We start from the raw sequence: 22,160 nt of genomic DNA, 5'->3' as shown, positions 1-22,160 counted from the left end.
ACCGCAACTGTCAGGAGAATGGTCTGACTGCTCTGCCAGGAGAAGAGCTCTGCTTTTGCAAGGCAGTGATCTGGAATATTCATTCCTGGACTGAATGAATGTATGAGAAGCTGTGAGCTTCTCCTTACTTCAGAGCTAAATTTGAGAAGGGAGTTCTTCTAAACACCTTCCAATTAATGGCTTAGTGCAGCTTCTCACTGTACAATGTTCCAAGTCCATCTGGACAAAACTCAGTCTGAGTTTAGCTCCTCCTCAGTTAAAGAGGACAGCTGTGGGAAGAAGTGCAGCTCCTCTGGACCTTCTAATCCCAAGTCCTTCCCTTCTTGATGAAGTCAGCCATGCTGCTGGCAAGGTGCACTGATACTGACAACTCTCTTCTCCACTGATAACAGCGTTTACCTCAGCCTTTGCCTGCAGTAACTTAATTTAAACCAGTGCACTGAAGTACAAAAGGCTGCGTGGCCTCTTTTGTTTCTGCTTGGTATGTGTTATTTTGGCAAATTTAAACTGAACTAAAATAGTCACCTACGTGACTGTGGAAATGTATTAAGCCTATTTAGACATGCACCCAAGTTAAACAATTTTGCACTCAAGGCACCAAAGCAGTATGTCCCCCCTCACACAGACCTGCAGAAAAGCTGAAGCTTAGCTCTTAAAAGCCATAATCTGCTTTCCTCTGTTTAGCAAAAGATAAACAGCATGAGCTCAGGGGTAGAATTGCTGCATTCTCTCCCAGGGATGAATCAAGAAATGGGTTTTAAAACAAGAAATGTATGTAACCTGTTTTCATAAAAATGTTACAAGCTACTTGCAAAACCCTTACAGAACACAATTCCATTACGAACACAGGACGAAGTTGGATGCACCAGCTGCACACACAAACGATGCCTGTTCAAATGAATCCTCTCTCCCCTCTGGGGCAAGCAAGTTTTTCCAGTTTATTTTGGGTGACAAACTGCTCATCCAGGAATTAGGGAAGGAAACATGATAAAGGTCCAGAAATCTCCCCCTTTTCCTGTTTTTGAAGGAGAAATAAACTACCAGCAAGTACAAAGTCATATGGCAGACCTTTGGCAACAGCTGGGATGGAATTCGTGCTGTCCCACCCAGAGCACAGTAGCTTCCTGGTGTGTCTATGCCTGCCACTACTTACCATGGGAGGCCACCTGGGGATAAATCAATAAAACCAGGTCTCCATTTAGGAGCTTGAGTGATGTTTATTTGCTACCAACTTCCTAAAATCCCCTTTGAGCTGCTGCCCTGGCATTGCTTGGGCCTGTGTTTTTGTGAACAGGAATATAAAACTACTTGTGTTGTTATACTTCTCAGTTGTTCAATAACCTAAGATCCACCTAGATTCTCAGGGTATTACCCTGGTTTTTTGGTTTTTTTTTTTTGCCTGCAGGCCTAAATACAGAAAGCACTTGCAAATGTATTTATTATGTTTCACACACTGGAGAACACAGGTGTATTTCTCCTTCTCTATGCAATAGCCTGAGTGGTCAAAACACTTGGGGAAATCTTTATGTTTCACTATTTTCTTTTTCAAAATTTCCTGCACTGTGGAGCAAGAAGTAAACCTATTTACTCCTTGTTGTGACAACGACTCTTAACTATTTTGTGATGTGTATTTTGCTCTCTACAAAGAATGGTCTCTGGCAGAGCATAAGCATCACCATTAAGGTAAATAATCAAAGCGGTTGTTCATAAAATTACATGTAACAAGATCGTGCCTTCTGAGATACCTTCTTGACTTCCTTGCCCGCTTCAGCGTGTTCCCACTGAAATGAAAGTCTGAAAGAGATAGAGCTGGTACAATTCATATGCAAAAGAATTCTGCAAAATACTCCCAAAAGTCATGGCAAAGATAAATCATCTCATCTGTCCTCCAAAATCTTTGCCTTTCAGAGTTGCAAAACCCCCTCTAATCTCAGTCAGACTACAGAACATGGTCAGAGTCAAATAACAACTCTGAAATTCTAGAAGATGGGCAAAATCTTGTTCACAATGTACCTAATTCCTCCAGCTGTGCCTTGTGCATATTGTTGTACTCAGGGCCCACAGAATCACAGCATAGACACGTGCCAGAAATGTCCTGCTGAGCAACCTGCCTCTACCTTTCTTACTTCTGACCGGACCTGCATGCGACCATTTGTAAATGAGCAAATTCCAGTCACTCTGACAGAAACAAGCAAGAGTATTTGATTATTACATTGAACTCGGAAGCAGGGCAGAAAGCAGGGCCAACAGCTCCCCACTCCCAAGTGGGTGTCCAGGCCTTTCAGTTAGTAAGTCATTCCTATGCTCTACCCTCTTAGTCCAGAGAAACTCGATTTGTTTTATATAGAAGTGGAACAACAGAAAGCAAAAGCCCTACTCAAGTCACAGGCAGCATAATGCAAGGAAGCACTACTGTTGTGAGTAAAAAATATTGGGTGTGATAAACCACCCTGAAAAGCAACTAAATTCGCCCATGCTAAAGCACCTTGAGTATCACTGCATCACATTTACTTACAGGTGCCTCACTCAAGGGCCAGGATTGTGCCGTGGCCACCACAGTCTAAACAATTAGACATGGTGATGCTCAAATTCAATGTCACTGGCATAATTTGTAGATTCGGTTTTGAACCTTGACTTGTTTTTCCTCTTCTCAGTTCAGATTTTTTTGAAATGTGTACATTAGGTGCTTAGGTTGTTCTATTCAAAGATGCTAAATATTGATGCCAGACAACAGCAGAAAATACATACTCCAACAAGCACTGAAAAAAAATCACCTGCCACACAGAGGAAAATGACTCTAAAGTCCTGAAGTGCTGAAGAACCTGCACTCTACGAGGCAAAGCACGAAATATTTGATAATGCAATCACAGACCCTCGCACCCCTCCATGCCCCTCACCCCAATCCTACAAAGGATAAAAAAAACAAATCCAGAAATAGAATGTTTTAGCACTTCTCTGTCGAGAGAGTTTAGAGGCAGAGAACTACCATTACTTTATGGCCATGTAATGAAAGCACTACCCTCAGAGCAGGATAGGATATAAACATGACAAACTGTAATGGTCTCTTGCTAATGTTTTTTTCTGGAAAAATCCATCAGATAGCAGGGAATTTCAGTGCTACAATTCCTTCAGTAAAACTACTTCAGACACTTCCCTGAAAAACGTTTAGGATAGACTATATAGCCAGAAGGCCAGAAAAAAACCTGGTCATGAGGAGATATGACTTACTGAGTCTGGAAACCTTTACACCATTATATAACCCAGTAACTTCTGCAATGAGTTCCCTGCTGTGTAATGGCTGTCAACATCTAATCCTCAATGAAACTGGGGGTTGTATGAGACAAAGGAAAACAAATGCTAAGATATGTGATATCCTCTGCATTTGTCAGACTATTCTTACACAACATATTAGAAGAAACCCTTAAATTTTAAATTTAACTCCAACCTATGAGTCTTAATTCCACTGAACAGAGCCTGTAGAATGTAGAGTACATGTATAAAGTAAGAGGAAAAGGAGCAAAGTGTGGGGATGAACTTTTTCTGCAGTTTAGACTTTTACTGACACAGTATCTGTGACACACAAAAGGACTTCACACAACCATAGCTCAGTCTGCCTTTGACAGAGCAACTGCAGCCCTCGACTGAAGATGTCTGCCACTGCCCTTAAGTAGGATCAACCACTTTTGTTTGGAAAGGGATCTTAAGGACCATCATTTCTGTCTTGTGTTCGATTTGTTTCCGAATGATACACGAAGGCAGATAGGTGACAATGGCCTTTCCACTGAGGAGTGATGCCAGAAATAGGACAACACTACATGACATTCTCCTTTTACTCTTCTAAATTCTACTCAAGCTTATGCTCTCCTAACCTAGTTTGAGTAGAATTTAGAACTATATTTATAGCAGGTCTTCCACTCTGGAAACTGCCTTCACTTGCAGAAAGGATGTTCTCTAGTAATTAAGTTGTGTATTATAAGCTGCAGTATTACCCCTGAGCATAACAGTTTGGGCCAAGCCTGCCTGCTGTTGATCCCAACTTCCTAATTATTATGGATCACCCTCTTCACCTGTGTTTCTGTCAAGTGTGAAGAGTTCATGGGGATTGGTTGTATCAGTTCTTTTCACAGGGGAATTAAGCTGAATTCAAAATGCTGCAGGAGGTAACACAGAGTCAGCAAGTTGCAGTGGCCTTCTCTCAGACAGTCCTCTTAAATCATGCTCTGAAGGAGGGATGTAACAGAAATAGCATTAGCCAGAAGTGAACACTTCATATCAAATACTCAAGCTGAATCTCTGCCCAATTTCCACACCAATTCCAAAAGTGCTATCAGATTAGAAGTTTGGGGGGGGGGGGGGGGGGTGTCATCCATTTTGTGACTCTTGCAGAAACAGGACTGTGAGAACTCACTGGGCCCAGGAAATGGAGTCAGTGGAGTCACTCGGCTGTAATATGCAAATTCTCAAAACCTGGTTCTCTCAGCTTCCTAAAGCTCAGGCTGTACAGCTGAGCCAGAGCCCATGTGACTGTGAGTCTGCCCAGCTCTTGCTAAAATGGGTTCTCCCTGGCTATCTCCAGCACGCATACTGTTCCCACAGACTGAGCCTGTCATCACAAGCTGTACCACCTGCTTGGGCTCCTGGGGCCCTTCTGCAGCTCCTCCTATTACTGAGCCATTTACTTGTAATAGCCTCGCCCTGGCAGTGGGACAAGGCAATCAGGGAAGATGCTGGTTCTCTCCAGATCTAAAGAACGTGATATCCCTGCTGAGGCTTTAGAAGGTGCTGCTATCACCCCCTGTCAGTTCCACCTCTCTTCTCGAGCACAGTCCCAAACATGCTGTAGACCCTTACACATAACTCTCCTCAGATCATTCCTTGCTCTGAAGTATGAACAGAAGCCTCAAGTGCAGAGCTGAGGAAGGGACAGAGAAAAACCTCACTGGGCTTTCTGATGCAACCCATTTGATCCTTCCTTCAGTGAAGGATCAAATAAATAAAATAAAAAAATCTGGACAAGGAATAGCACCTTAGATTTAAATATATTTCCCTTACTTATAAATGTTCCAAACAGTCCGTCCTCTCCCTCAAGATTTAAGCTGCTATATCTTCTCCACACCTCCCTGAACAATGTTTATCTCGTGTAACATGGAGCTGGTGTAGCTTCATGTACTAGTTCAAAGGAGCTACATATTTCTCTCCCAATCCTGGTGCAAAAGCAATTCCATTTCCAATATGTCTCCTGGTTCTCGTTCTGTACTGCCCTACTTCTAAACTTTGTGGAACAAGCACCCAGCTTTGTAAAAGTGTGTGTAAAATTTTTGCCAGTTTTCTGGGTTACACTTTCATGCAACCTAAATAAGGAGTCTCAGCTTCTGCAATCCACATTGCATGGCCTCTCAAGAAAACCATCCCATTTATTCCCAACAAGGTATCTGTCCAGTGCATAAATGACAGTCTCACAGGATGGAAGCTAAAGCAGATTTGCTGTCTGTGCCGACAGAGCAAAGCAGGCTACCAGTTTTCTCCCAGGAGAGAGTAAAACAGAAATGTTGTTAGATTTGGAGGAAGACTCCAGAGAGCCAAGATTTGAACAGCTATAGAAGCCAGAAATTCCCCAGTCAGCAATGCACTTTTAAACACAAGCCTGACTGACTAGAATTACTTATGTGCTTAAAATTACATGGCCACTGAAGTAATTGCCAAACTGGGGCCAACAGCTATATCTGACATGGTGAGCCAAAACATTTCCCATCCCAGCACGTACCAGTGTTCCTGCTCTTGAACCTGCACAAAGGCCTGTGCCATTAATATGTAACTGAAGCCTTTGACTGAAAGGCTACGAAGGACTTACTGCTAAACATTAAACTAAACATTTGTCCACCTGGACAGAGATCCTATGCATGCATGTGCAGCTCATCAAAGCCAGATGTAAGCTGTAAAGACAAATGAGTTGGCCAGCAATCCTCTCAGATTTTCTGGACAGCTGTGTGCGTGCTTTCAAAATGTTCTCTGATGACACCCAGGACAAGCAGATTCCAAATCCAACTTCTGAATGAGGACATGGACCTCAGACTGAAGGAAATTCCTCTGGTTTGTCATCTGTTGAGCCTTTCATCTACATTTGCTCCCGGCTGATGTAATGACACCTCACCAAAATGGTTTCTAAGAATATCATATGCACTGCTCAGAGTGCCTGCCACATAATTCAGAGCTGAGCACCACAGCACAGGGAATTAGCCCTTCATTTCCATTTGTGGCCCTTAGGTGAGAGTTGTTAATTCAGCAGTTCGTTTCAGAGAGAAAGTAATATCTGCCCCCTTTCAAATCAGGTGGGCAGCTAAAAATTCAGGTTTGGCAGATCAAGGAGACAGACTGCAGGCTGAGATTGCACACAGAATCAGCATGTTCTCTGGCATGATCCTATTTATGAACAGCGAACGTGAATTCCTCCTGCAGTCAGCAGAGGAGAAATACATGAAACAGTGACAATATCTGAGGTCAGAGCTGCAAATGCCTTTGAAGATGAAATTGTTGGTGTGGAAAAACCTTTAGTACTGTCTGAATCAAATTTCACTGTAGGACCAAACTGAAAAAATAAAAAAGGATGTAACTAAAAATGGAAGTCCAAAACCATTCCTGAAAATTCCTACTGCATGACCTTGAAGCTGTCTGAACTCTCTGGCTAAGTTGCCTAAAGGTGCCTCTGCACAGACCCAGAGCTGCCTGCCCTGGCAAAGCAGAGTAGGTTACTATATACTAGCTGCCTGAAGAGTACCAAAATCCAAAGAGCAAATGTTTTTGTAGACCTGCATTGCACACTTTCATTTCCCACCACCAAGCCTCCATCTTTTCTCACAACTTATAAGAAGAGCTTCAGTTGCAATGACTTATTAAAGAAAGAAAAAAAAAATTAGATGACTGCAAGGACACACAGGTGTGAATTCCACACCACATTCCCACATGCCAAAGAAGGACAAGATCTCAGGTGTGCTGCTGTCCACATCACTTGCTCTTTGCTAGTCCTGGTGAAGTTGCACTGCCAAGTATGAAAGCATTAACTGCCCTCAACACTGGGCAGGTTCAGAATTTCCCAACCACCCGACAGGCATCCAACAGCCTAAAAAGATGCACCTGACCTACTGGGTTTATGAGATATTATTAGCTGCCCCTATATGCACTCTAGGGAAGTGAATTATGAGCCTGCCTTGAGGATCAGCAGGTCTAGTGACCTGGTGTTATTTCTCAAAAACTTGCAATTGCTAGGAATGCTTGTCAGTGAACTAGAAGGCAAATTAGAATAGTCCATCATGATGATACCAACCAAGTATCTAAACCTGGACCATTCCCATGATAGAAATACTTTCTATGATTACAAAGGACATTCTGGCAGTCACAAACCTTCTGAGGGAAAACACACAGACCACAGTTTTTGTGTTGCATCTGTGGACTAATTAGTGACACTTCTACATTTAAAGCACCTTGTACAGGAGAAGAGTGAAGCAAACTGTATATACTCTACCCATACTTAAATGATTACATTGGTCACTTATTAAAATATTTTGGGGGGACTTCCTTTGGCTTTTAAAACAAAGAAATTAAAAAGGCCAGAGTAATTGCAACAGTAACTGTCTTTGCAGGCACTCCTCATTACAGCCTAGCACTTAGTGAGAAGGAATTTCTGACTGTACTTATTTCCCTCACCTGTGCCACCAGGGCTGACTTAATCTAATCAGCGCATGTTCATTTGCTGTGTCTTCTGCTGCTGATCATGGTTAAGAAGTTTCCACTCCCTGGACACTTAATCCTGTGTCTCTGACAGAGTTGCAGCTATCTCAGCTCTTATCTATCTAATTACTATAGAATGCAATCTCACTCTACTAAAAACTCAAGTTGGAAAAAAGAATTAATAAAGTAGATCAGCTGGTAGAGCTGACATGACAGGAACTTCTGGAGAAGAAAAGGTCACAAAATGTAGTCAGACCAAGCATCTCTTATGCAACTTAATTTGACTCTCTCACTGTGCCCTAAGACCAACTGTGCTTCAGAGGAAGAGCAGAATTTTATAGCAGGGTTTGTATGTCGCCTTGCTCTTTATGCTGACTGGACTCTCAGGTGCTGTTGTGATAAAAATAATAGAAAAAAAAAAGAATTAATGGAAAATTTATGTATTTCTTCAAAGGAAAGCCTATTTTGATTTGATTTGTTTGTTTTACAGCCTAATATTACCACACTGTCACGCCTGCGCCCCTCAAGGCACTTGATGGTTAAGTTTTGTAAGGAATCACAATTGTCTGCTTAGGACAAGGAGTTCTTTAATTTTTACTAAATCTCTTCTAGGCTTCAGGTGCTAGTGAGACATGCAGGTATCGAGCTCATTTGATTTTCAGCCAAACACAACTTAACCACTCACATTCCAGCTCCTTCAGAGTCAGCCAAAACTCTGAAAGCATCTTGAACATTTAGAATGTTTGCAAAACTTTCCAATCTCCTCCTTTCCAAGAGAATACTCATCAGCAGATAGGGTAGAGCAGTAAACATTCCTCTTTCTCAGGCCAGACTATAACTTTCCATTCAAAGTCAGTGTAGTTCATTATCTTTGAAAGTATTTATGTTTCATCAGTGTCTAAAGGCCCCAAAGCAAAGCAGAGCTTTGTCAGGCCTGGCATTACATAAGGCAGAGAGAGTGAGATTCTGTTCTGAAGTGCTTTCAGTCTAAGTATGAAAACCAAAATGAGCACATAAAAGTAACAGAAGGACCGAAAAGAAATGACTTGTCTGAGATCTTACAGCCAGTCAGGAATGCACTGGTCTCACTTATAATACTCAATAAAGACAGTCTTTTATCCAAAAGAAAAAACTAATTAATGTGATGATCTCCTGCCTCCATCTCCACTGTAGAGAACACACATTGGTATAATTTAATTTCTATACTTAACAGCTACAAGGATACAAGGAGCTTTAATTGCTTGTTCTTTCTCCCTGTGTAAAGAACTGAGGTCGAAAGCCTGACCCTGTTTGAAAGGACTGTGTTGAGTGGAGAGGTTATGAACACTTCACATTTCACTGGCTCTCTATCCCCAGCACTGGGTGTCGGTCACTGTTTCAAAGACATGGCTGTGATGTCCAATAAGGACTATGGCAGCATTCAAACAAAACTTGTACTCAGAAGAGCACAATACAAGAAGCTGCTTCTCAGCAATATCCCATTACCTACACACCCATTTCCAGCTGATACTGAATTAGTCAAAACCTATTCAATGCACTTAGGTTAACTGTACAAACCCCTTTGGCTTGCAAATCAGATCAGCAGAAGCTGGAAGAAAAGGTTTGCTCAGACATTAGGAACAACTCTGGCATCCAAGTTCAAAACAGTTCTGACTCAGTCTGGCTCAGTTTCTGCCAGGCAGGTTAAAATGCATTGTTTGTACCAAATAAAGCATGAATAACAGCTCTGCCTTTGTCTGCCTCTTGCACCTCACTGCTGCTGGAGCTGTAGGAGACAATGCCCCCCCACCCACAACACTCACAGAAACTTCGGCTTCCTGCTTGTAGATTTTCTGGTGGGACAAGGCTGGGCACAGTGATGCACGGGACTCTTCAGGCAGCTCTGAGTCTCTTACCAAGTGCTACAGTCAATATGCTGAGATTGTTTCTACTTCTCAAGTTGTTCTGATCCAACCACTCTTTTTTAGAAATGATAACAAAGTGGTGTTCTCATTAACACATTTGATTAATTACTCGAAAGGGTTCAACCCTGCATTAACCTTTTTGCTCCGCTTTATTCTTGGAAGAAGTGCTAACAAGGCTGATTTCCTCATGCTCTAAGAGTGCATTATCATTCCTTTGGCCTACTGGGCAGCATGCTGTCATCTTTTTGAAACAACAGGGATATTCTTTACACTGAAAAGAAGATTAATAGAAAATCGTGTGATGTGATGTAATTTGAGGAAAACAAAATCCCTTCTCCTTGGGTTTCTTTTTCTGTATCCCCTAGAGAGTCAAGAGAATGTTTTTCAAGTAGAAGTAGGTAAGTAGCACTTACATTACCAGGACTTTTTTTGCACTTTAGCCAAAGGAAGTTTTGCTTTAACATGCAAAAAATGAACAGTCTGTGATGCAGAGACACAACCACAGTCTCTCTTCCATAGGGAGGCACATAAAACCCAGACTAGAGTGAGCAGCCTGATATCCTTACACATTCACTCTCACATTCTTTACACCCCATGGTATTTCAGATTGTGTTGCATTGTAGAAAAGTTTCAGGGTGGAAGGAATCCCACACAAGTCCACTCACATCCTAGTGGATTGCAGGCCTTTACCCTAACATCACTGAACAATCACTCTAGCCCATAAAAATGGAAATAGGACTGGGACTGCCATTTTGCCCTGGTGTTCCAGCTGTGCTCTGAAAGAAAAGGACAGCAGCTGGGATTTGTCCTCTGTTATGCAACCAGGATGAGGAACATTATTCCTGTATCCAAATCCTTTGGTTTAGGCATGACAAAAATACCAAACTGTTCAGAGAGGACGTTACAGGCATATGAGAAAGCCACAACTAAATGCGTAGAGACACCAAACCAGTTGCAGTGAGGGACCTCTGCTGGCATTTCCTCAGGTTACTCACCTTTGGCCTTGTCTTGCCGAAGGGCAAGGGAGTCGTGACTGTCACTGCTCCTGAGCACGTGTTCTCACTACCACAGTTAATTGAGAAGTATCTTGAATTAGAGCTAACTTAGTTACCCACTTTATCTCCCAATGAACTCAAGTTTTCTTTTACTGTGGTTCCTTTCATTTCAAGAAGCTGTGGGCTCCAGGTTCTGAGGGGCTCCTGCAGCATAGGGTGTGTCCCACTGCCGGTGTGACTGTTCCTGGGGCTGGAGTAGGTAACTGGACTGCTGCTGCACCACTGCAGAGCCCTGCCCTCCACTCCCCAGCAGTACAGCAAGGTGGCTGTTGGACCATCTAACACTGCAAAAAACTGCATCAGCTGCACCTCACCACACCTCCTCCTGGGATGTAAAGCCTCAGACTTTCCAGCTTCCAAAGTTTTGCTTTAACAGTATTCACCTACTGCATCTTTCCCCCCCCCGGCCAATTTTCAGAAACTCAGGTGGCAAGAACACACCACTTACCAGTGCAGGATGTCTCCAGCAGTAACAAATGGATTACTTTGGAAAACATGATTGCTGGGTTGGGGTTTTCAACAAATCTCTGAAAACGTAATCTCTTATAATTTGAGTCCTGACTATGCTACCACCTACTAACACACAGAAAGACTCACTGAAGCGGAACTGCTCTTTAGTCTCACCGTGATTAACACCTGCCACAGGAGATGTAAATTCCCTAGCAGCTGTGAGCTAGGATTAGAACAAGGCTGAGTTTTTTGTGGGTTTGAGTTGTGTTTTTCCTTTCAATGATGAGGAAAAATAAAGAGCTTTAAGAGACATGGAAGGCAACATTTATTTCAGTTTTCTTTTTCTCTTTTCCAATTTCTCAAACACAAGAGATTTTTTTTTTCCCCTTTCAGAATTTGCTTTGGAAACTTTAAACGCTGATGGGGAAATTTGTTGCAATAATTTTTAGAGCATCCTCCCTTCCTATACTTCAAGTCCCCTACCAAATTTATTCTACCTTAACTACCTGCATCACTAGGTACTTCCTAAAATACAATTTACAGTTTATGAAACATTTTCTGCACATCTGCAGAGAACTGGCTGATTACACGGTCCCAACAGCTTCTTGCAACTCAGCAACTGACCTGGATTAAAGACCTTCTCTCTTGACATCGTATTTCTGACCAGCCAATGGCAATTCCACAACAATTATCAGTCATCCATGGGAAGTGAAGAGTTAGGACTCAGCACTGCCAAGTCCCAAATATTTAGGGGAATGTTTCTTGCTCCTCTCACCCCCCCTGTGAAGTAGAATCAACACATTTACACGAGAGCACTGAATTTCCAGCTGTAATTCTAGTTCTCACGAGGTCAGATAAAAGTTTGAAATAGTGATGCCTAACATTTTTGTTATTTTGTGAAAAGATTTACTTGAAAACTAATGTCTGAATCTGGAGGGGGTATTGGTTGGGGCACGTGGAAATAGCAAAATTTTATGTCTGTACTGTAAAGAAAACTTGTATCCAGATTACAAAACACTATTCTAGCGGAAATCTTAAGGTATTGAGTTGTTGCAGACAGATCTTGATGCTTTTCTGTTAAATTCCTCTGAGTGCTGATATACAAAAGTTAATGATATACACAGCAAGAATGCATCTGAAGTCTCACAGTATGCAAGAGATCTACTTCTGCCATTGTGTCCTTAGCTTAAAAAAATCCTAATCAGCAACCGGTGCAATCTTTTAATGAGTCTGTAACATCCTTTAACTCTGCAGCCACATGCTGTTCAGATTGCCTTTCCTATTTTAATGTGAGTTAAATGAAGGTTTAACTTTTACTCATCTCCTAACTTTCTCAGCTGTGAATAATCCTTACAGCTCAGTGATTTGGCTGGTATTTGTTACTTGGGACATGCTGCTAAATTGCTACTACCTGTCCTAACAAGCCCTCTAACTGAGACAGCTGACAAACGTCTAAAAACAAAATGAAAGGGGAAAACAGCAACAAATTCTCCTCAGTTTAACTGCGTGGTGTGAAAAAGGGGTTACCTCATCATCTTTTGTAATTTTCAGGGATTAATTAAAGGATAATGTTTGCCGCAGAGGAGTTTATGAGGCAATAAATAGCTTTTGCAGCTGATTAAGTGCCAAAGCAAAGCTGATAAAGGCATCTAATAATTGCAGAAGCCCTTTAGTGCCTTGAATACATCTCTGCCACAGATGAAAGTCTTACTCTTTGACAGATTAGCATCAGACTAACGAAACAGAGAGGAGCCCTCCTTGCCTTTGGAGACCTCGGGCGGATAACGAGAAAAATCCACAAGGCGCCCAAGCCGGCCCCTCATGCGGGCTGACCCTCCCCCGGCAGGAATCCACGCTGCCGCAGGCGAAGCCGCCGGTTTGGCCGGCGCGCAGAGCGCTGCCACGGCGCAAAGCCGCCTCCGCGGGCGCCCAGCCTCGCCCGCCGTGCCCTGGGGCGGGGTGGGTTCCTGGGGCTCCCCACAGCAGACCCGGGAGGGGGAGGAAATGGGAAGATGGGGAACGTGCGGCCGGCTTGCGCTGGGAGCGGCGACCAGCGGGAGCCCTGCGGTCGGCGGGCGCTGCGCGGATCCCGCACCGCGCCGGCCCCGGCAGCCGGCGCGCTGAGGCGCCGTGCCTCCATCCCCTTCCCCGAGGGCCGCGGCTGGAGCCCGAGGAGCAGCGAGGGACTCGTGGTTCTGAGGCCTTTCCTTCTCTTCTGCCATTTGGAGAGTGAGGGCATGAAGGCAGGGAAGGGTTAGGTTGGAAATTAGGACAAGGTTCCTCACCCAGGCTGCGTTCGGGCACTGGAACAGCTCCGCAGGGAAGTGGTCGCGGCACCAAGCCTGACAGAGCTCAAGCACTGTTTGGACAATGCCTTCAGGAACCCGGTGTGACTCCTGGGGCAGTCCTGTGCCGGGCCAGGAGCTGGACTCGATGAGCCTTGCGGGTCCCTTTCAGTTCAGGCCGTTCTGCGGTTTCATGACTCCACGAAGGCAGCGCTGGCTGCTGATGCTCTCGGCCGGTGTTGGGCCTTGGCTGGTGTGGAAGGGTTGGAGTTCCTCTCTGGGTTTCAGCGCAGGTGCAAGAAGCTGTGGGGTGTCCGTGGCCATCTGCCACCGAAACTTACCTGAGCTTTGAGTCCGGCTGGTTTGTTTTCTCATTTGGGGCGGCACAGCAGGCTCCTGTGGTGGTGGCCGGAGCTACTTTTCCTGCTGAAGTGGGAAGGGGATGAAGCAGCACACACCAGGCTCCCAGGGGTAAGGCATTCTAATCTCTTCCACAGCGGTACTGCGGTGGCTTTGCCAGCTGTGACCACATCTGCATTGGAGGCAAAAATACTGCACAGTGGGAAACTGGGAGAAATAAACCAAACAGAGCCGGGGAAAATAGGCTGATGGCAAGTGCATCCCATGTCCCTTCCTCCTCCTTTGCTTTCCCTGCCCCTTCACAGCCCATGTAAACTGCCATGGGTTTTGGTGTTTTTTCACTCTCCTTGCTTTGTTTGCTGCCTTGCTCTTCAGCTGATAAATAATAGGCACAGCCAAAGAGTGATGCAACTTCTAACTGTGAGAACACAGAGTTCTGCATTTTAGAAACAATAATTAACTACTGCTGACTGTGCCGGCCGTGAGAAGCCTGAAATGCTGATCACATCTTGCAGCTCTCACCAGGGCAGCAAAGAAAGCAGAAGTACCAACTTTGAATTGTGCCACGTTGCCCTTTCCAGCTTGCAAATGAACTGATAATTTAACTGGTATGATGCCTAAGTGGGTGAGCTTTAAATTAGTCATAAATGAAGACAGACACTGGTGGGCTGGCACTTACTGTTGGTTTTGTTATTCTGCATGGTTCCTTCCTCTGCCATCTCTTGAAAATACATTCTCTTGAGTATGAGCATGGACCAAATTTTGACTTTATGCCCAGAAGTGAACTTTGCCTGTGCTTATATAGGTATCCAAATGTGTCCAAATGAACATGAAATAGCACCTGAGTACCTGAAGTTTAGTTGACAAGATTGTTGTGGTTTGTGAGTGATGATACTTGCAAAATAGAGGCCAAGAATGAACAGTTGCAAGTGTCCCAGACGTGTTTTATAATTGGACTGTGTGGAGGTGAGGGCAGCATGGAGAAATAGATCAGAATACAGTGCAGCATTTTCCTAAAGGCACACTAGTTTTGGTTATGCAAAGGCAGAAGTCAGTTTTGCTGTTAAGTGAGGCAGCTCTGATTCAGAAGAAAGGCAGGAATTGGAATGCGTCATTTTCTGGGAGTTGATGTATTTTTAATGTCTTCCCTCTCTGGCTACAGCAGAGATCATGACAAATTCAACTGACTTTTTTCAAGCTCTGTTCTTGCAAAAGCAGATTTTAACATCTGCGTTAGCTCTTCCCTTGGCTTACCATTACAGATTTCTACTTGAAGGCTTTATTTCTCAGATGCTGGGCTGTGATTGATAATTAAATCTCTGTAAGTGCAGCATGAGTCACAAGAAACAGGGTCAGAATACATAAATGTGTATCTGGAGAGCACAGTATTTACTCAGAGAGAGCTAACATTGAAACAGCAGCAAAAAGCACACGAGTTAACCACACGATCTGCTTGGGCTGTTACACTGAGCAGTATTCCCATTTTCTCAATGGAGTATCTAAGCACCCAGCCTGCATAAACTGTGAAATGTAATTACCCTGATGTATGGGAAATCTCTGGCAGGCACAGCCTTGGCACAGAGAGCGCAGCATAGCCCTGCAAAGGCCCCTGGAACTGGAGTGTATCGGAGACATGGCCAGCATGTTCTGATAGCTCAGCTATTTCTGAGCCTCTCACTGAACTGCAGAGTAGCTCACTTTGCTGCATCCCTGGAACAGCCATTTGGCAGGATGCAGTGTATCCTTCCTTTCTCCCCATTCCTGCAGCTTTTGCACCTGAGGCTGAATTTATAGGTTTGAAGTTTCTGCTCTTTGGATCAACTTCCTTCCCTCATCTGAAAAGGAAAATTAAGCAGTAAACATTTTCCTTTAGTATGTGGAATTCTTCTTACAACTTAGCAAATCCTGGTCTGAATTTTACTTTAAAAGAAAATACTGAAGGTCATAATCTGTAAGAGTCTGTGATTGTTGATTACTTCATAAATTGTCAGACACCCAACTCCAAGTTAGCTATGCACATGACTGAGCTAAGAAAACAGAACAAGTCTTGAACACAGGACTTTTTAAAGGTTTGATAGCCTTAAGGAAGGATACCCTAACAAATTTCCTAAACCCACGTGTGCTGCTTTGTGCAGGTGCAAGGCTGGTGGGTACAACTTGAGATGCGAAGTTGCAAGTTTGGATCCAGTGTCTTCAAGAAGTTAATAAAAATGTCATAACCTTGGTGGCAAAGGACAACTTTCTCTCTCGTCTTCTTGCCTATCTACTGCAGCACATGCACAGTGTAAACACAGTGTATTCAGCTGTTGCTCAAGAAAAAAAGATACAGAGGAACTTGGCACAGACCTACTCTTTATGTTAAATTAAAGGTACCCGTTAGAAGAAAATTAAGGTTTTGTTGTTATTGCATAAAGCTTATGAATGGAGAGGACTTGGCATCATGAGCACCATGCTTGTTCCAACCACCAGAGCTCATCTCAGGGTTCATACCAGCAGAGCCCTGCCTGTGCACACACACAGAGCAGATGAAGAGCATCTCCTTTTGAGTGACATCCAAGATAACAGAATTGTCAGCGTGAAGTTAGAGCTCTGTTACCCTGCTGCTATATGGTCCTCCCAGCAGGGGAGTGGCATTCCTGTACTGGAGAGGGTAGTGCTGTCAGTCCCACACCAAAGGAAGCTTTCCCTTGCTGGGCAGAATCCCTGAGTCTGGTCTGGCTACCAGAGAGTCAACTAAATCCTGATTCCTGAACAGGGAGTTTGCCTTAAAAACAGACAGTGGAACTGAACAGATACTTTTAAAAATGCTGTAGAGGAGAATACTGGAGAACTAGTGAAGCTACTAGAAGATAAGGGGGCAACTGAAAGGGATCCTGACAAATTCAAAGGTCATGTCTTTTTATAGACCACTGACAGGATTTAGATGGATTATCACCTCCATAAAATCCTTATATTCAGAGAACTGTCCTTGAAAGTAATTCACTTAAATGTGATTTTTAAAATAATTTTTACTCTAAAGCATCTCTCTGCTTGGTTTAAAAAAAGAACTCCATCTTCCAAACTTGTGATTACAAAGCAACTCAACAAAAGTCAGTTACTGCTGTGATCCTTAAAATCTTTACAGCTTGCCCTATGCCAAAGCTCTATTAGCACTGCACATCAAGCTAGCTTTAACACTACATTATTTACCATTTGTAAACAAGTTAATAAAAGCTTTGCTATGTGAATATGTTTCCATCTTAGAAGGTTTCCACAGTTTCTAATATGGCTTAAAAGTTGCTGTACTTCTGCTTGAACTTAGGCTTAATTAGAAATGTGTGCTCTTTGCCTTACTGCCTGCAGAACCAGGAGACAGTAGGAAAGTTGGGGCTACCACTAATGGTAAATGTAAGCATTTGTCTTTAAATCTGGTAATCTTAGGGTAAAATATAATATTTTTAAAGATAATGGACTAAAGCAAAAGACTCAACTTGAACTAATTTCAGTTAAACTCAACCACTATGTATACCTTGGATGTTCAGTGTAATTTTGCTTTCAGCGAGCTTGGGAGAAAAATCTTCCAAAAGCATTAGGGAGAGGGACAAAGAAACAACCTAGAAATCTGCAATTTGCAGAAAGCAAGTAGCTTCCTGCCTAAGTGAATTCCAGAGATAACATGCATGGAGAAAGAATTCAATCTAACAAGTCTGTCTTAGTTAAACTAAGTACAACAGACACAGCAGAAGGTGTGTTTAAGCAGACCTGGTGCATGTTTGTAGAAGGTAGTTCTCCATTTAGTTTTAAGCAGAATTTCAAGCAGCATTATGCATACAGCTGTTTCAAAGTCATTCCTTTCAGCCCAGAATGTGGTCACTAGTCAGAGGCACATTAGCAAGCTCTGAACCAGGAACTACATTAATTTGGAGGTCTAGCTTTGGTGACTATTAAGTGTTTTTTCGATGCTATTAAATGATGAGAGAGACTAGTTTAATTCAGTGCAAATTACACACAATTGCATCAAGCCTTGAGTATGAGGCAATGGAGCAGGTTCCCCAGAGAAGTTATGGATGCCCCATCCCTGGAAGTGTTCAAGGCCAGGTTGAACAGATCTTGGATCAATGTGGTGTAGTGGAGGGTGTCCCTGCCCATGGAAGGGCTTTGGAACTGGATGAGTTTTAGGGTCGCTTCCAACCCAGAGCATTCTGAGCCCATGCATGGTTCTACTCAGTTCATGTTTCTTTGGGCCTCCACCTGCAGTCAGTCAGGGCTTAGGCTGTATCCTCATTAGCAAGTAACAACCTGTACTAGGGGCAGAGCTGGAAAGCAAAATCATTGGTGCTAAGAATCTGACATATCTGAAGGTTTCATTTCAGCCTAGAAATAAAGAAACTCCTATTCCAGCCCAGACCTTGGTCTGGGTCCAGCTGAATACCCATTAAAGAGATCAAATGCAGTTAGATCAAATGCATTCTAAGAGCTATTTTCTTGCCGGAGTTTTGCTGTAAGTGAATCCAGTTTGTGCACTGAGGACACTGCACAAACAAGCCAGGTTCTTGGCAAATGCTCTGCTAGTTTGAAAAGCATAGAAGAGCTCTTTGTTAAATATTAAGGTAACAAAACCCCATTTTTTATACAGTTGGTGCAGTGATCCTGTTGGGTTACATTTCAAAGCATTAATTCACAGAACATTTAAAATCAGTCAGTACATATAGTAATCTTGAAATAATTATTCTAGATTCTGCCTTCCCCTGTTTTTCAGGTGCAGGAGTCTTCTTGATGTGATATCCAAGAGAGCCATCGCTAAAATTATTATGGTCGCATAGCAACCTCAATGTGATAAATAACTGGCTTAAAACAGTCCTATGCTGTCTATTTCTTTCACAACAGGACCCAAACAGTTTTTTTACCATTGCACCGAATAAAACTCTTGAAGAAAAACATACGGGATTTTTACCACTAAAGAAGTTTCTTTATTCAAATGTGTCATTATTTCTAGGCACTATCACCAAATTACTGCACCACGTTATCTTCAATTTCGCATTATTCCAGCACTGTAACTTCTCTGCAAACACCACCAAGCCCCATCTTGTCTCCCCTGCTTGGATCATCAGCTGAAAGCACAAGAAAAATAGTCTGAAGGTGGAAATTAACCAATATAATACTCCTAATCCAGCTGTAATTTCCAAAAGCATAAGGTTTTTTATGCAGCCAGATAAGTATTCCCTACAGAAACAAAACTAAACACGGACAAACTCAACGTACAACTTATACATTCCCAGTTTGTTTTATTTTCATGGAATGCTAATTTAGTTACAATCTGGCAGTTCATAACTACTGAAATGTGACATTAATTCGTCTCCAATGCTGTAGAACTGTCTTGATTTATATAGTTTTAAAACAATCTTATTTTACAATAGTTGAGGTCTCTGGTGGTTTTTAAGCTCTGATGCTTAAGCACACAGCAAGCTACAAACCTTAGGTTTTATATTTATACATATATTCTATGTATTCAGACAACTGCTGTAAGTTATCTATAATTTAATATTTATAAAAAGTGCATATACTGGTACATATGCACATCTAGAAACACACTTTTACTACTGCCTCCCTTTTTTATAAAAAGCTGCATAACATACAGCCATATTATTCTCAGTCACTGCTATTAAAGTCTCTTACTATCTTTGTTACACAATTTTAACTACTCAATTACCTCAAACTGAATGTAGGTATTCCTATGTATATTTTCTCCTAAAGAAAAGAAGTCCTCCCTAGTCCTTTAAGAAGCTTTAGATCATGCATCAGTTTAGTACACAGTCACTTTTATCATGGATTTTAGAATCCTAGACAGTGTAAAATCTACTTCTGGAAAATGTCTGTCTGTATATTTAATTTCTTCTTTTAGTTACAAAAAATATATAGGATTGAAACATATGGAATACATGCATCTCTCAAAGTGGCTATATTCTAGCCTTATAGATAAATTAAAAAAGTACACCCCTGCTAACAGGATGCAAACATGGCCTCAAACAGGCCATTACCTGTATTTAATAGAGCTCATTACATTAAAAAGTTCAAGTCAGCTGTTCTCACAAGATGGTGTCAAAAGACTGAAGAGCGTGATATACTTGTAGTCAGTATACAAAGGTGGGTGCACAGGCCTAGTGCCATTCCATTATTCAATACTTTCAAGGCTTTTAGGCTTTGCCTCTGGTGATAAAAGTCCTGAAATGATCTGAATGAAAGCTTAAGTTGAAAATTGCTTTTTTAGTACACCATAAAAGCAAGTTGAGTTTAAAAGAAAAATGTACACTGAACAATCTGAAGTCCTCACTGAAACAACTGTACAAAACTATTATCGATACAGAAAGGAATTATGGTGGACTTAACTGCAAACACAAGTAACACTTGTTACAAAGGTAAAAACCTGCTTTGTTTTAATTCTTTTACCAAATAAGAATTTGCAGTTGTTCAGAACAAGTAAAATTCAAACCACCTCACAATGTTTACATTTAAAGTTTTTAATACAGTGCAAACGTTTAAGACAGAGTAACTTCCCAGTGAAACAGCTGACACTACTTCGTGCCAGTCTTTCGAAGATTCTTCTTTCAGTAAGTCTATTTACACATTAAGCTAAAGGTTCACTCTATATGCTTTGAAGTTTGCTGAATATCAGCAGAAAAATACGTGAACTAGCAGCAGTTGTATTACAAATATGTGATGGTTACTTTAATGAATGCATAAAGTTTTCAAGACTGTATTCAGTGTCATACTGCTCTTGATCCCATAGTTCTCCAAGGTTTTCGAGTACTGATTTCATTGATGCTTTCCCAGAAGAGGTAGAGGTATCTGCTTTTTCAGTTTTGCCATCCTTCACAAAAGAAAAAAAATCCTGTTAATATACAGAATAATGTTTTCAAGAATCTAACAAATTCTTCAAGTCTGATAATTCTTCTGGGGAAATATCTCTTCCTCCTGTTGTTCAGAGAGCTGTCTACTCTTCATCAGTCCCACTTAAGCGTTTGTGTGATTAAATTTTACATTTCAAAGCAAAGCTTTTTCCTAAGCTGACTCTATTTTTGGTAGCTATATGTAAAAATGTTTCTTTACCTTGTCAAGAGTGAACAGATCAAGAAGCTGCTCTGTTCCCATGCTCTGTAGGCTTGCATTTTCTTGGCTGATCACTGTATTTGCAATATTCATTTTGAACTTTTGAAGGCCCATGATCTTCTCTTCCAGAGTTCCCCTGGTTATCAGGCGATACACATTCACAACACGTTTCTGAAAGAAAAGAAGCACGCTTAGCTAGAAAGTATCATCTTAGGTATTCAGGAAAGCATAAGCTTTTAGTCTAGAAGCAGTTTGGCTTGGAGTTACCCTTCAGTAACTATACTCAGTCTGACAGACATCAGATGGAAAGCATGAGACTACGCTGCTGTACAGCACAGGCATCTTCAGTTGCCTCTGTACTCTGGAAGGATTCATTGGTTTTTACAGCTCTTGGGGAAGACTACCAGCAGTCATTCCTGCCCTGTCCAAGCACCAGGGAAGGACAATCTCGTACTCTCTGTCCTCCCTTCCTCCACCAAAGGGTGATTCTTCTCTGGCCTCTTTCCTGCAGCTCTGGGTGTACAGAAGAGAAGATTTACCAAGTCGGGGGCAGAGTAAGGAGGTACGCAGTTCAGCAGCTGGCTTATTTGTAAGAAATAAGTATGAATAGAAGCCTGGTAGAAACCTACAGATGTCACTTTGTTATACGTTACAAACTCTCTCAAGCAAGTTCAGCAAGGAAAAGCCACCCCCTTATGGGAAATGAAGAGGTTTTCACCTGCCCAATGCGATGTGCCCGATCCATGGCTTGCAGGTCTCTCATTGGGTTCCAGTCATGTTCCACAAATACAACTGTGTCAGCCCCTGTCAAGTTAAGTCCCAGTCCACCGACATGAGTGGTGAGCAAAAGAACATCTATAGACGGGTCATTATTAAACCTGCATACAAGAAGACGTAAAGTATGGTAAGTTTAATTTAAATCAAGAATTTATGAACCTCATCTGCTTTGAGGTAGACAAAAACCCCAAATTTGCACTATATAAATAATACAGTTCATTAAAGTTGGCCTCATGCTGCTTCTGAGGGGATAAGGCATACCGGGAAACAATGGAATGTCTCTGTCCAGCAGGAATGCTGCCATCAAGTCGTAAGTAAGTAACTGAAGGTAACTGAGGTCTGAGAAGGTCGTGCTCCACTATATCCAGCATACTCTTCAGCTGACAGAAGATAAGCACTCTGTGCTGGGCCACAACAGCTTCTGTACCACTTTCTGAAGATCCACCGTTCCCCAAACCACAGTCTAGCAGCAGCTTTAAGTCAAAGAACATTAAAGTGTGTCATTAAAATGACTGTAG

The 22,160-nt window shown here is 42.3% G+C and overlaps 1 protein-coding gene across 2 annotated transcripts in view; it reads right to left on the bottom strand.

Moving 5' to 3' along the window:
* Positions 1–20,002: 20,002 nt before the first annotated feature.
* Positions 20,003–22,160, bottom strand: part of BTAF1 (B-TFIID TATA-box binding protein associated factor 1) — a 41,669-nt gene continuing 39,511 nt past the window's right edge. For both annotated transcript variants that reach the window (XM_066191170.1, XM_066191171.1), the window contains 4 exons: positions 21,904–22,115; positions 21,584–21,743; positions 20,866–21,036; positions 20,003–20,626 (listed from right to left, as the gene is read on the bottom strand). In XM_066191170.1, coding sequence (XP_066047267.1) covers positions 20,480–20,626; positions 20,866–21,036; positions 21,584–21,743; positions 21,904–22,115 — 690 coding nt within the window. In that variant the 3' untranslated portion in view covers positions 20,003–20,479. The remainder of the gene's footprint in view (positions 20,627–20,865; positions 21,037–21,583; positions 21,744–21,903; positions 22,116–22,160) is intronic.

This window comes from Chamaea fasciata, unplaced genomic scaffold, assembly GCF_029207755.1.
Source record: "Chamaea fasciata isolate MVZ Bird 193981 ecotype frontalis unplaced genomic scaffold, bChaFas1.0.hap1 SCAF_9, whole genome shotgun sequence".
NCBI classification, from domain to species: domain Eukaryota; kingdom Metazoa; phylum Chordata; class Aves; order Passeriformes; family Sylviidae; genus Chamaea; species Chamaea fasciata.
Note: the sequence above shows the minus strand (reverse complement) of the source record. Positions and strands in the feature narration are given on the sequence as shown.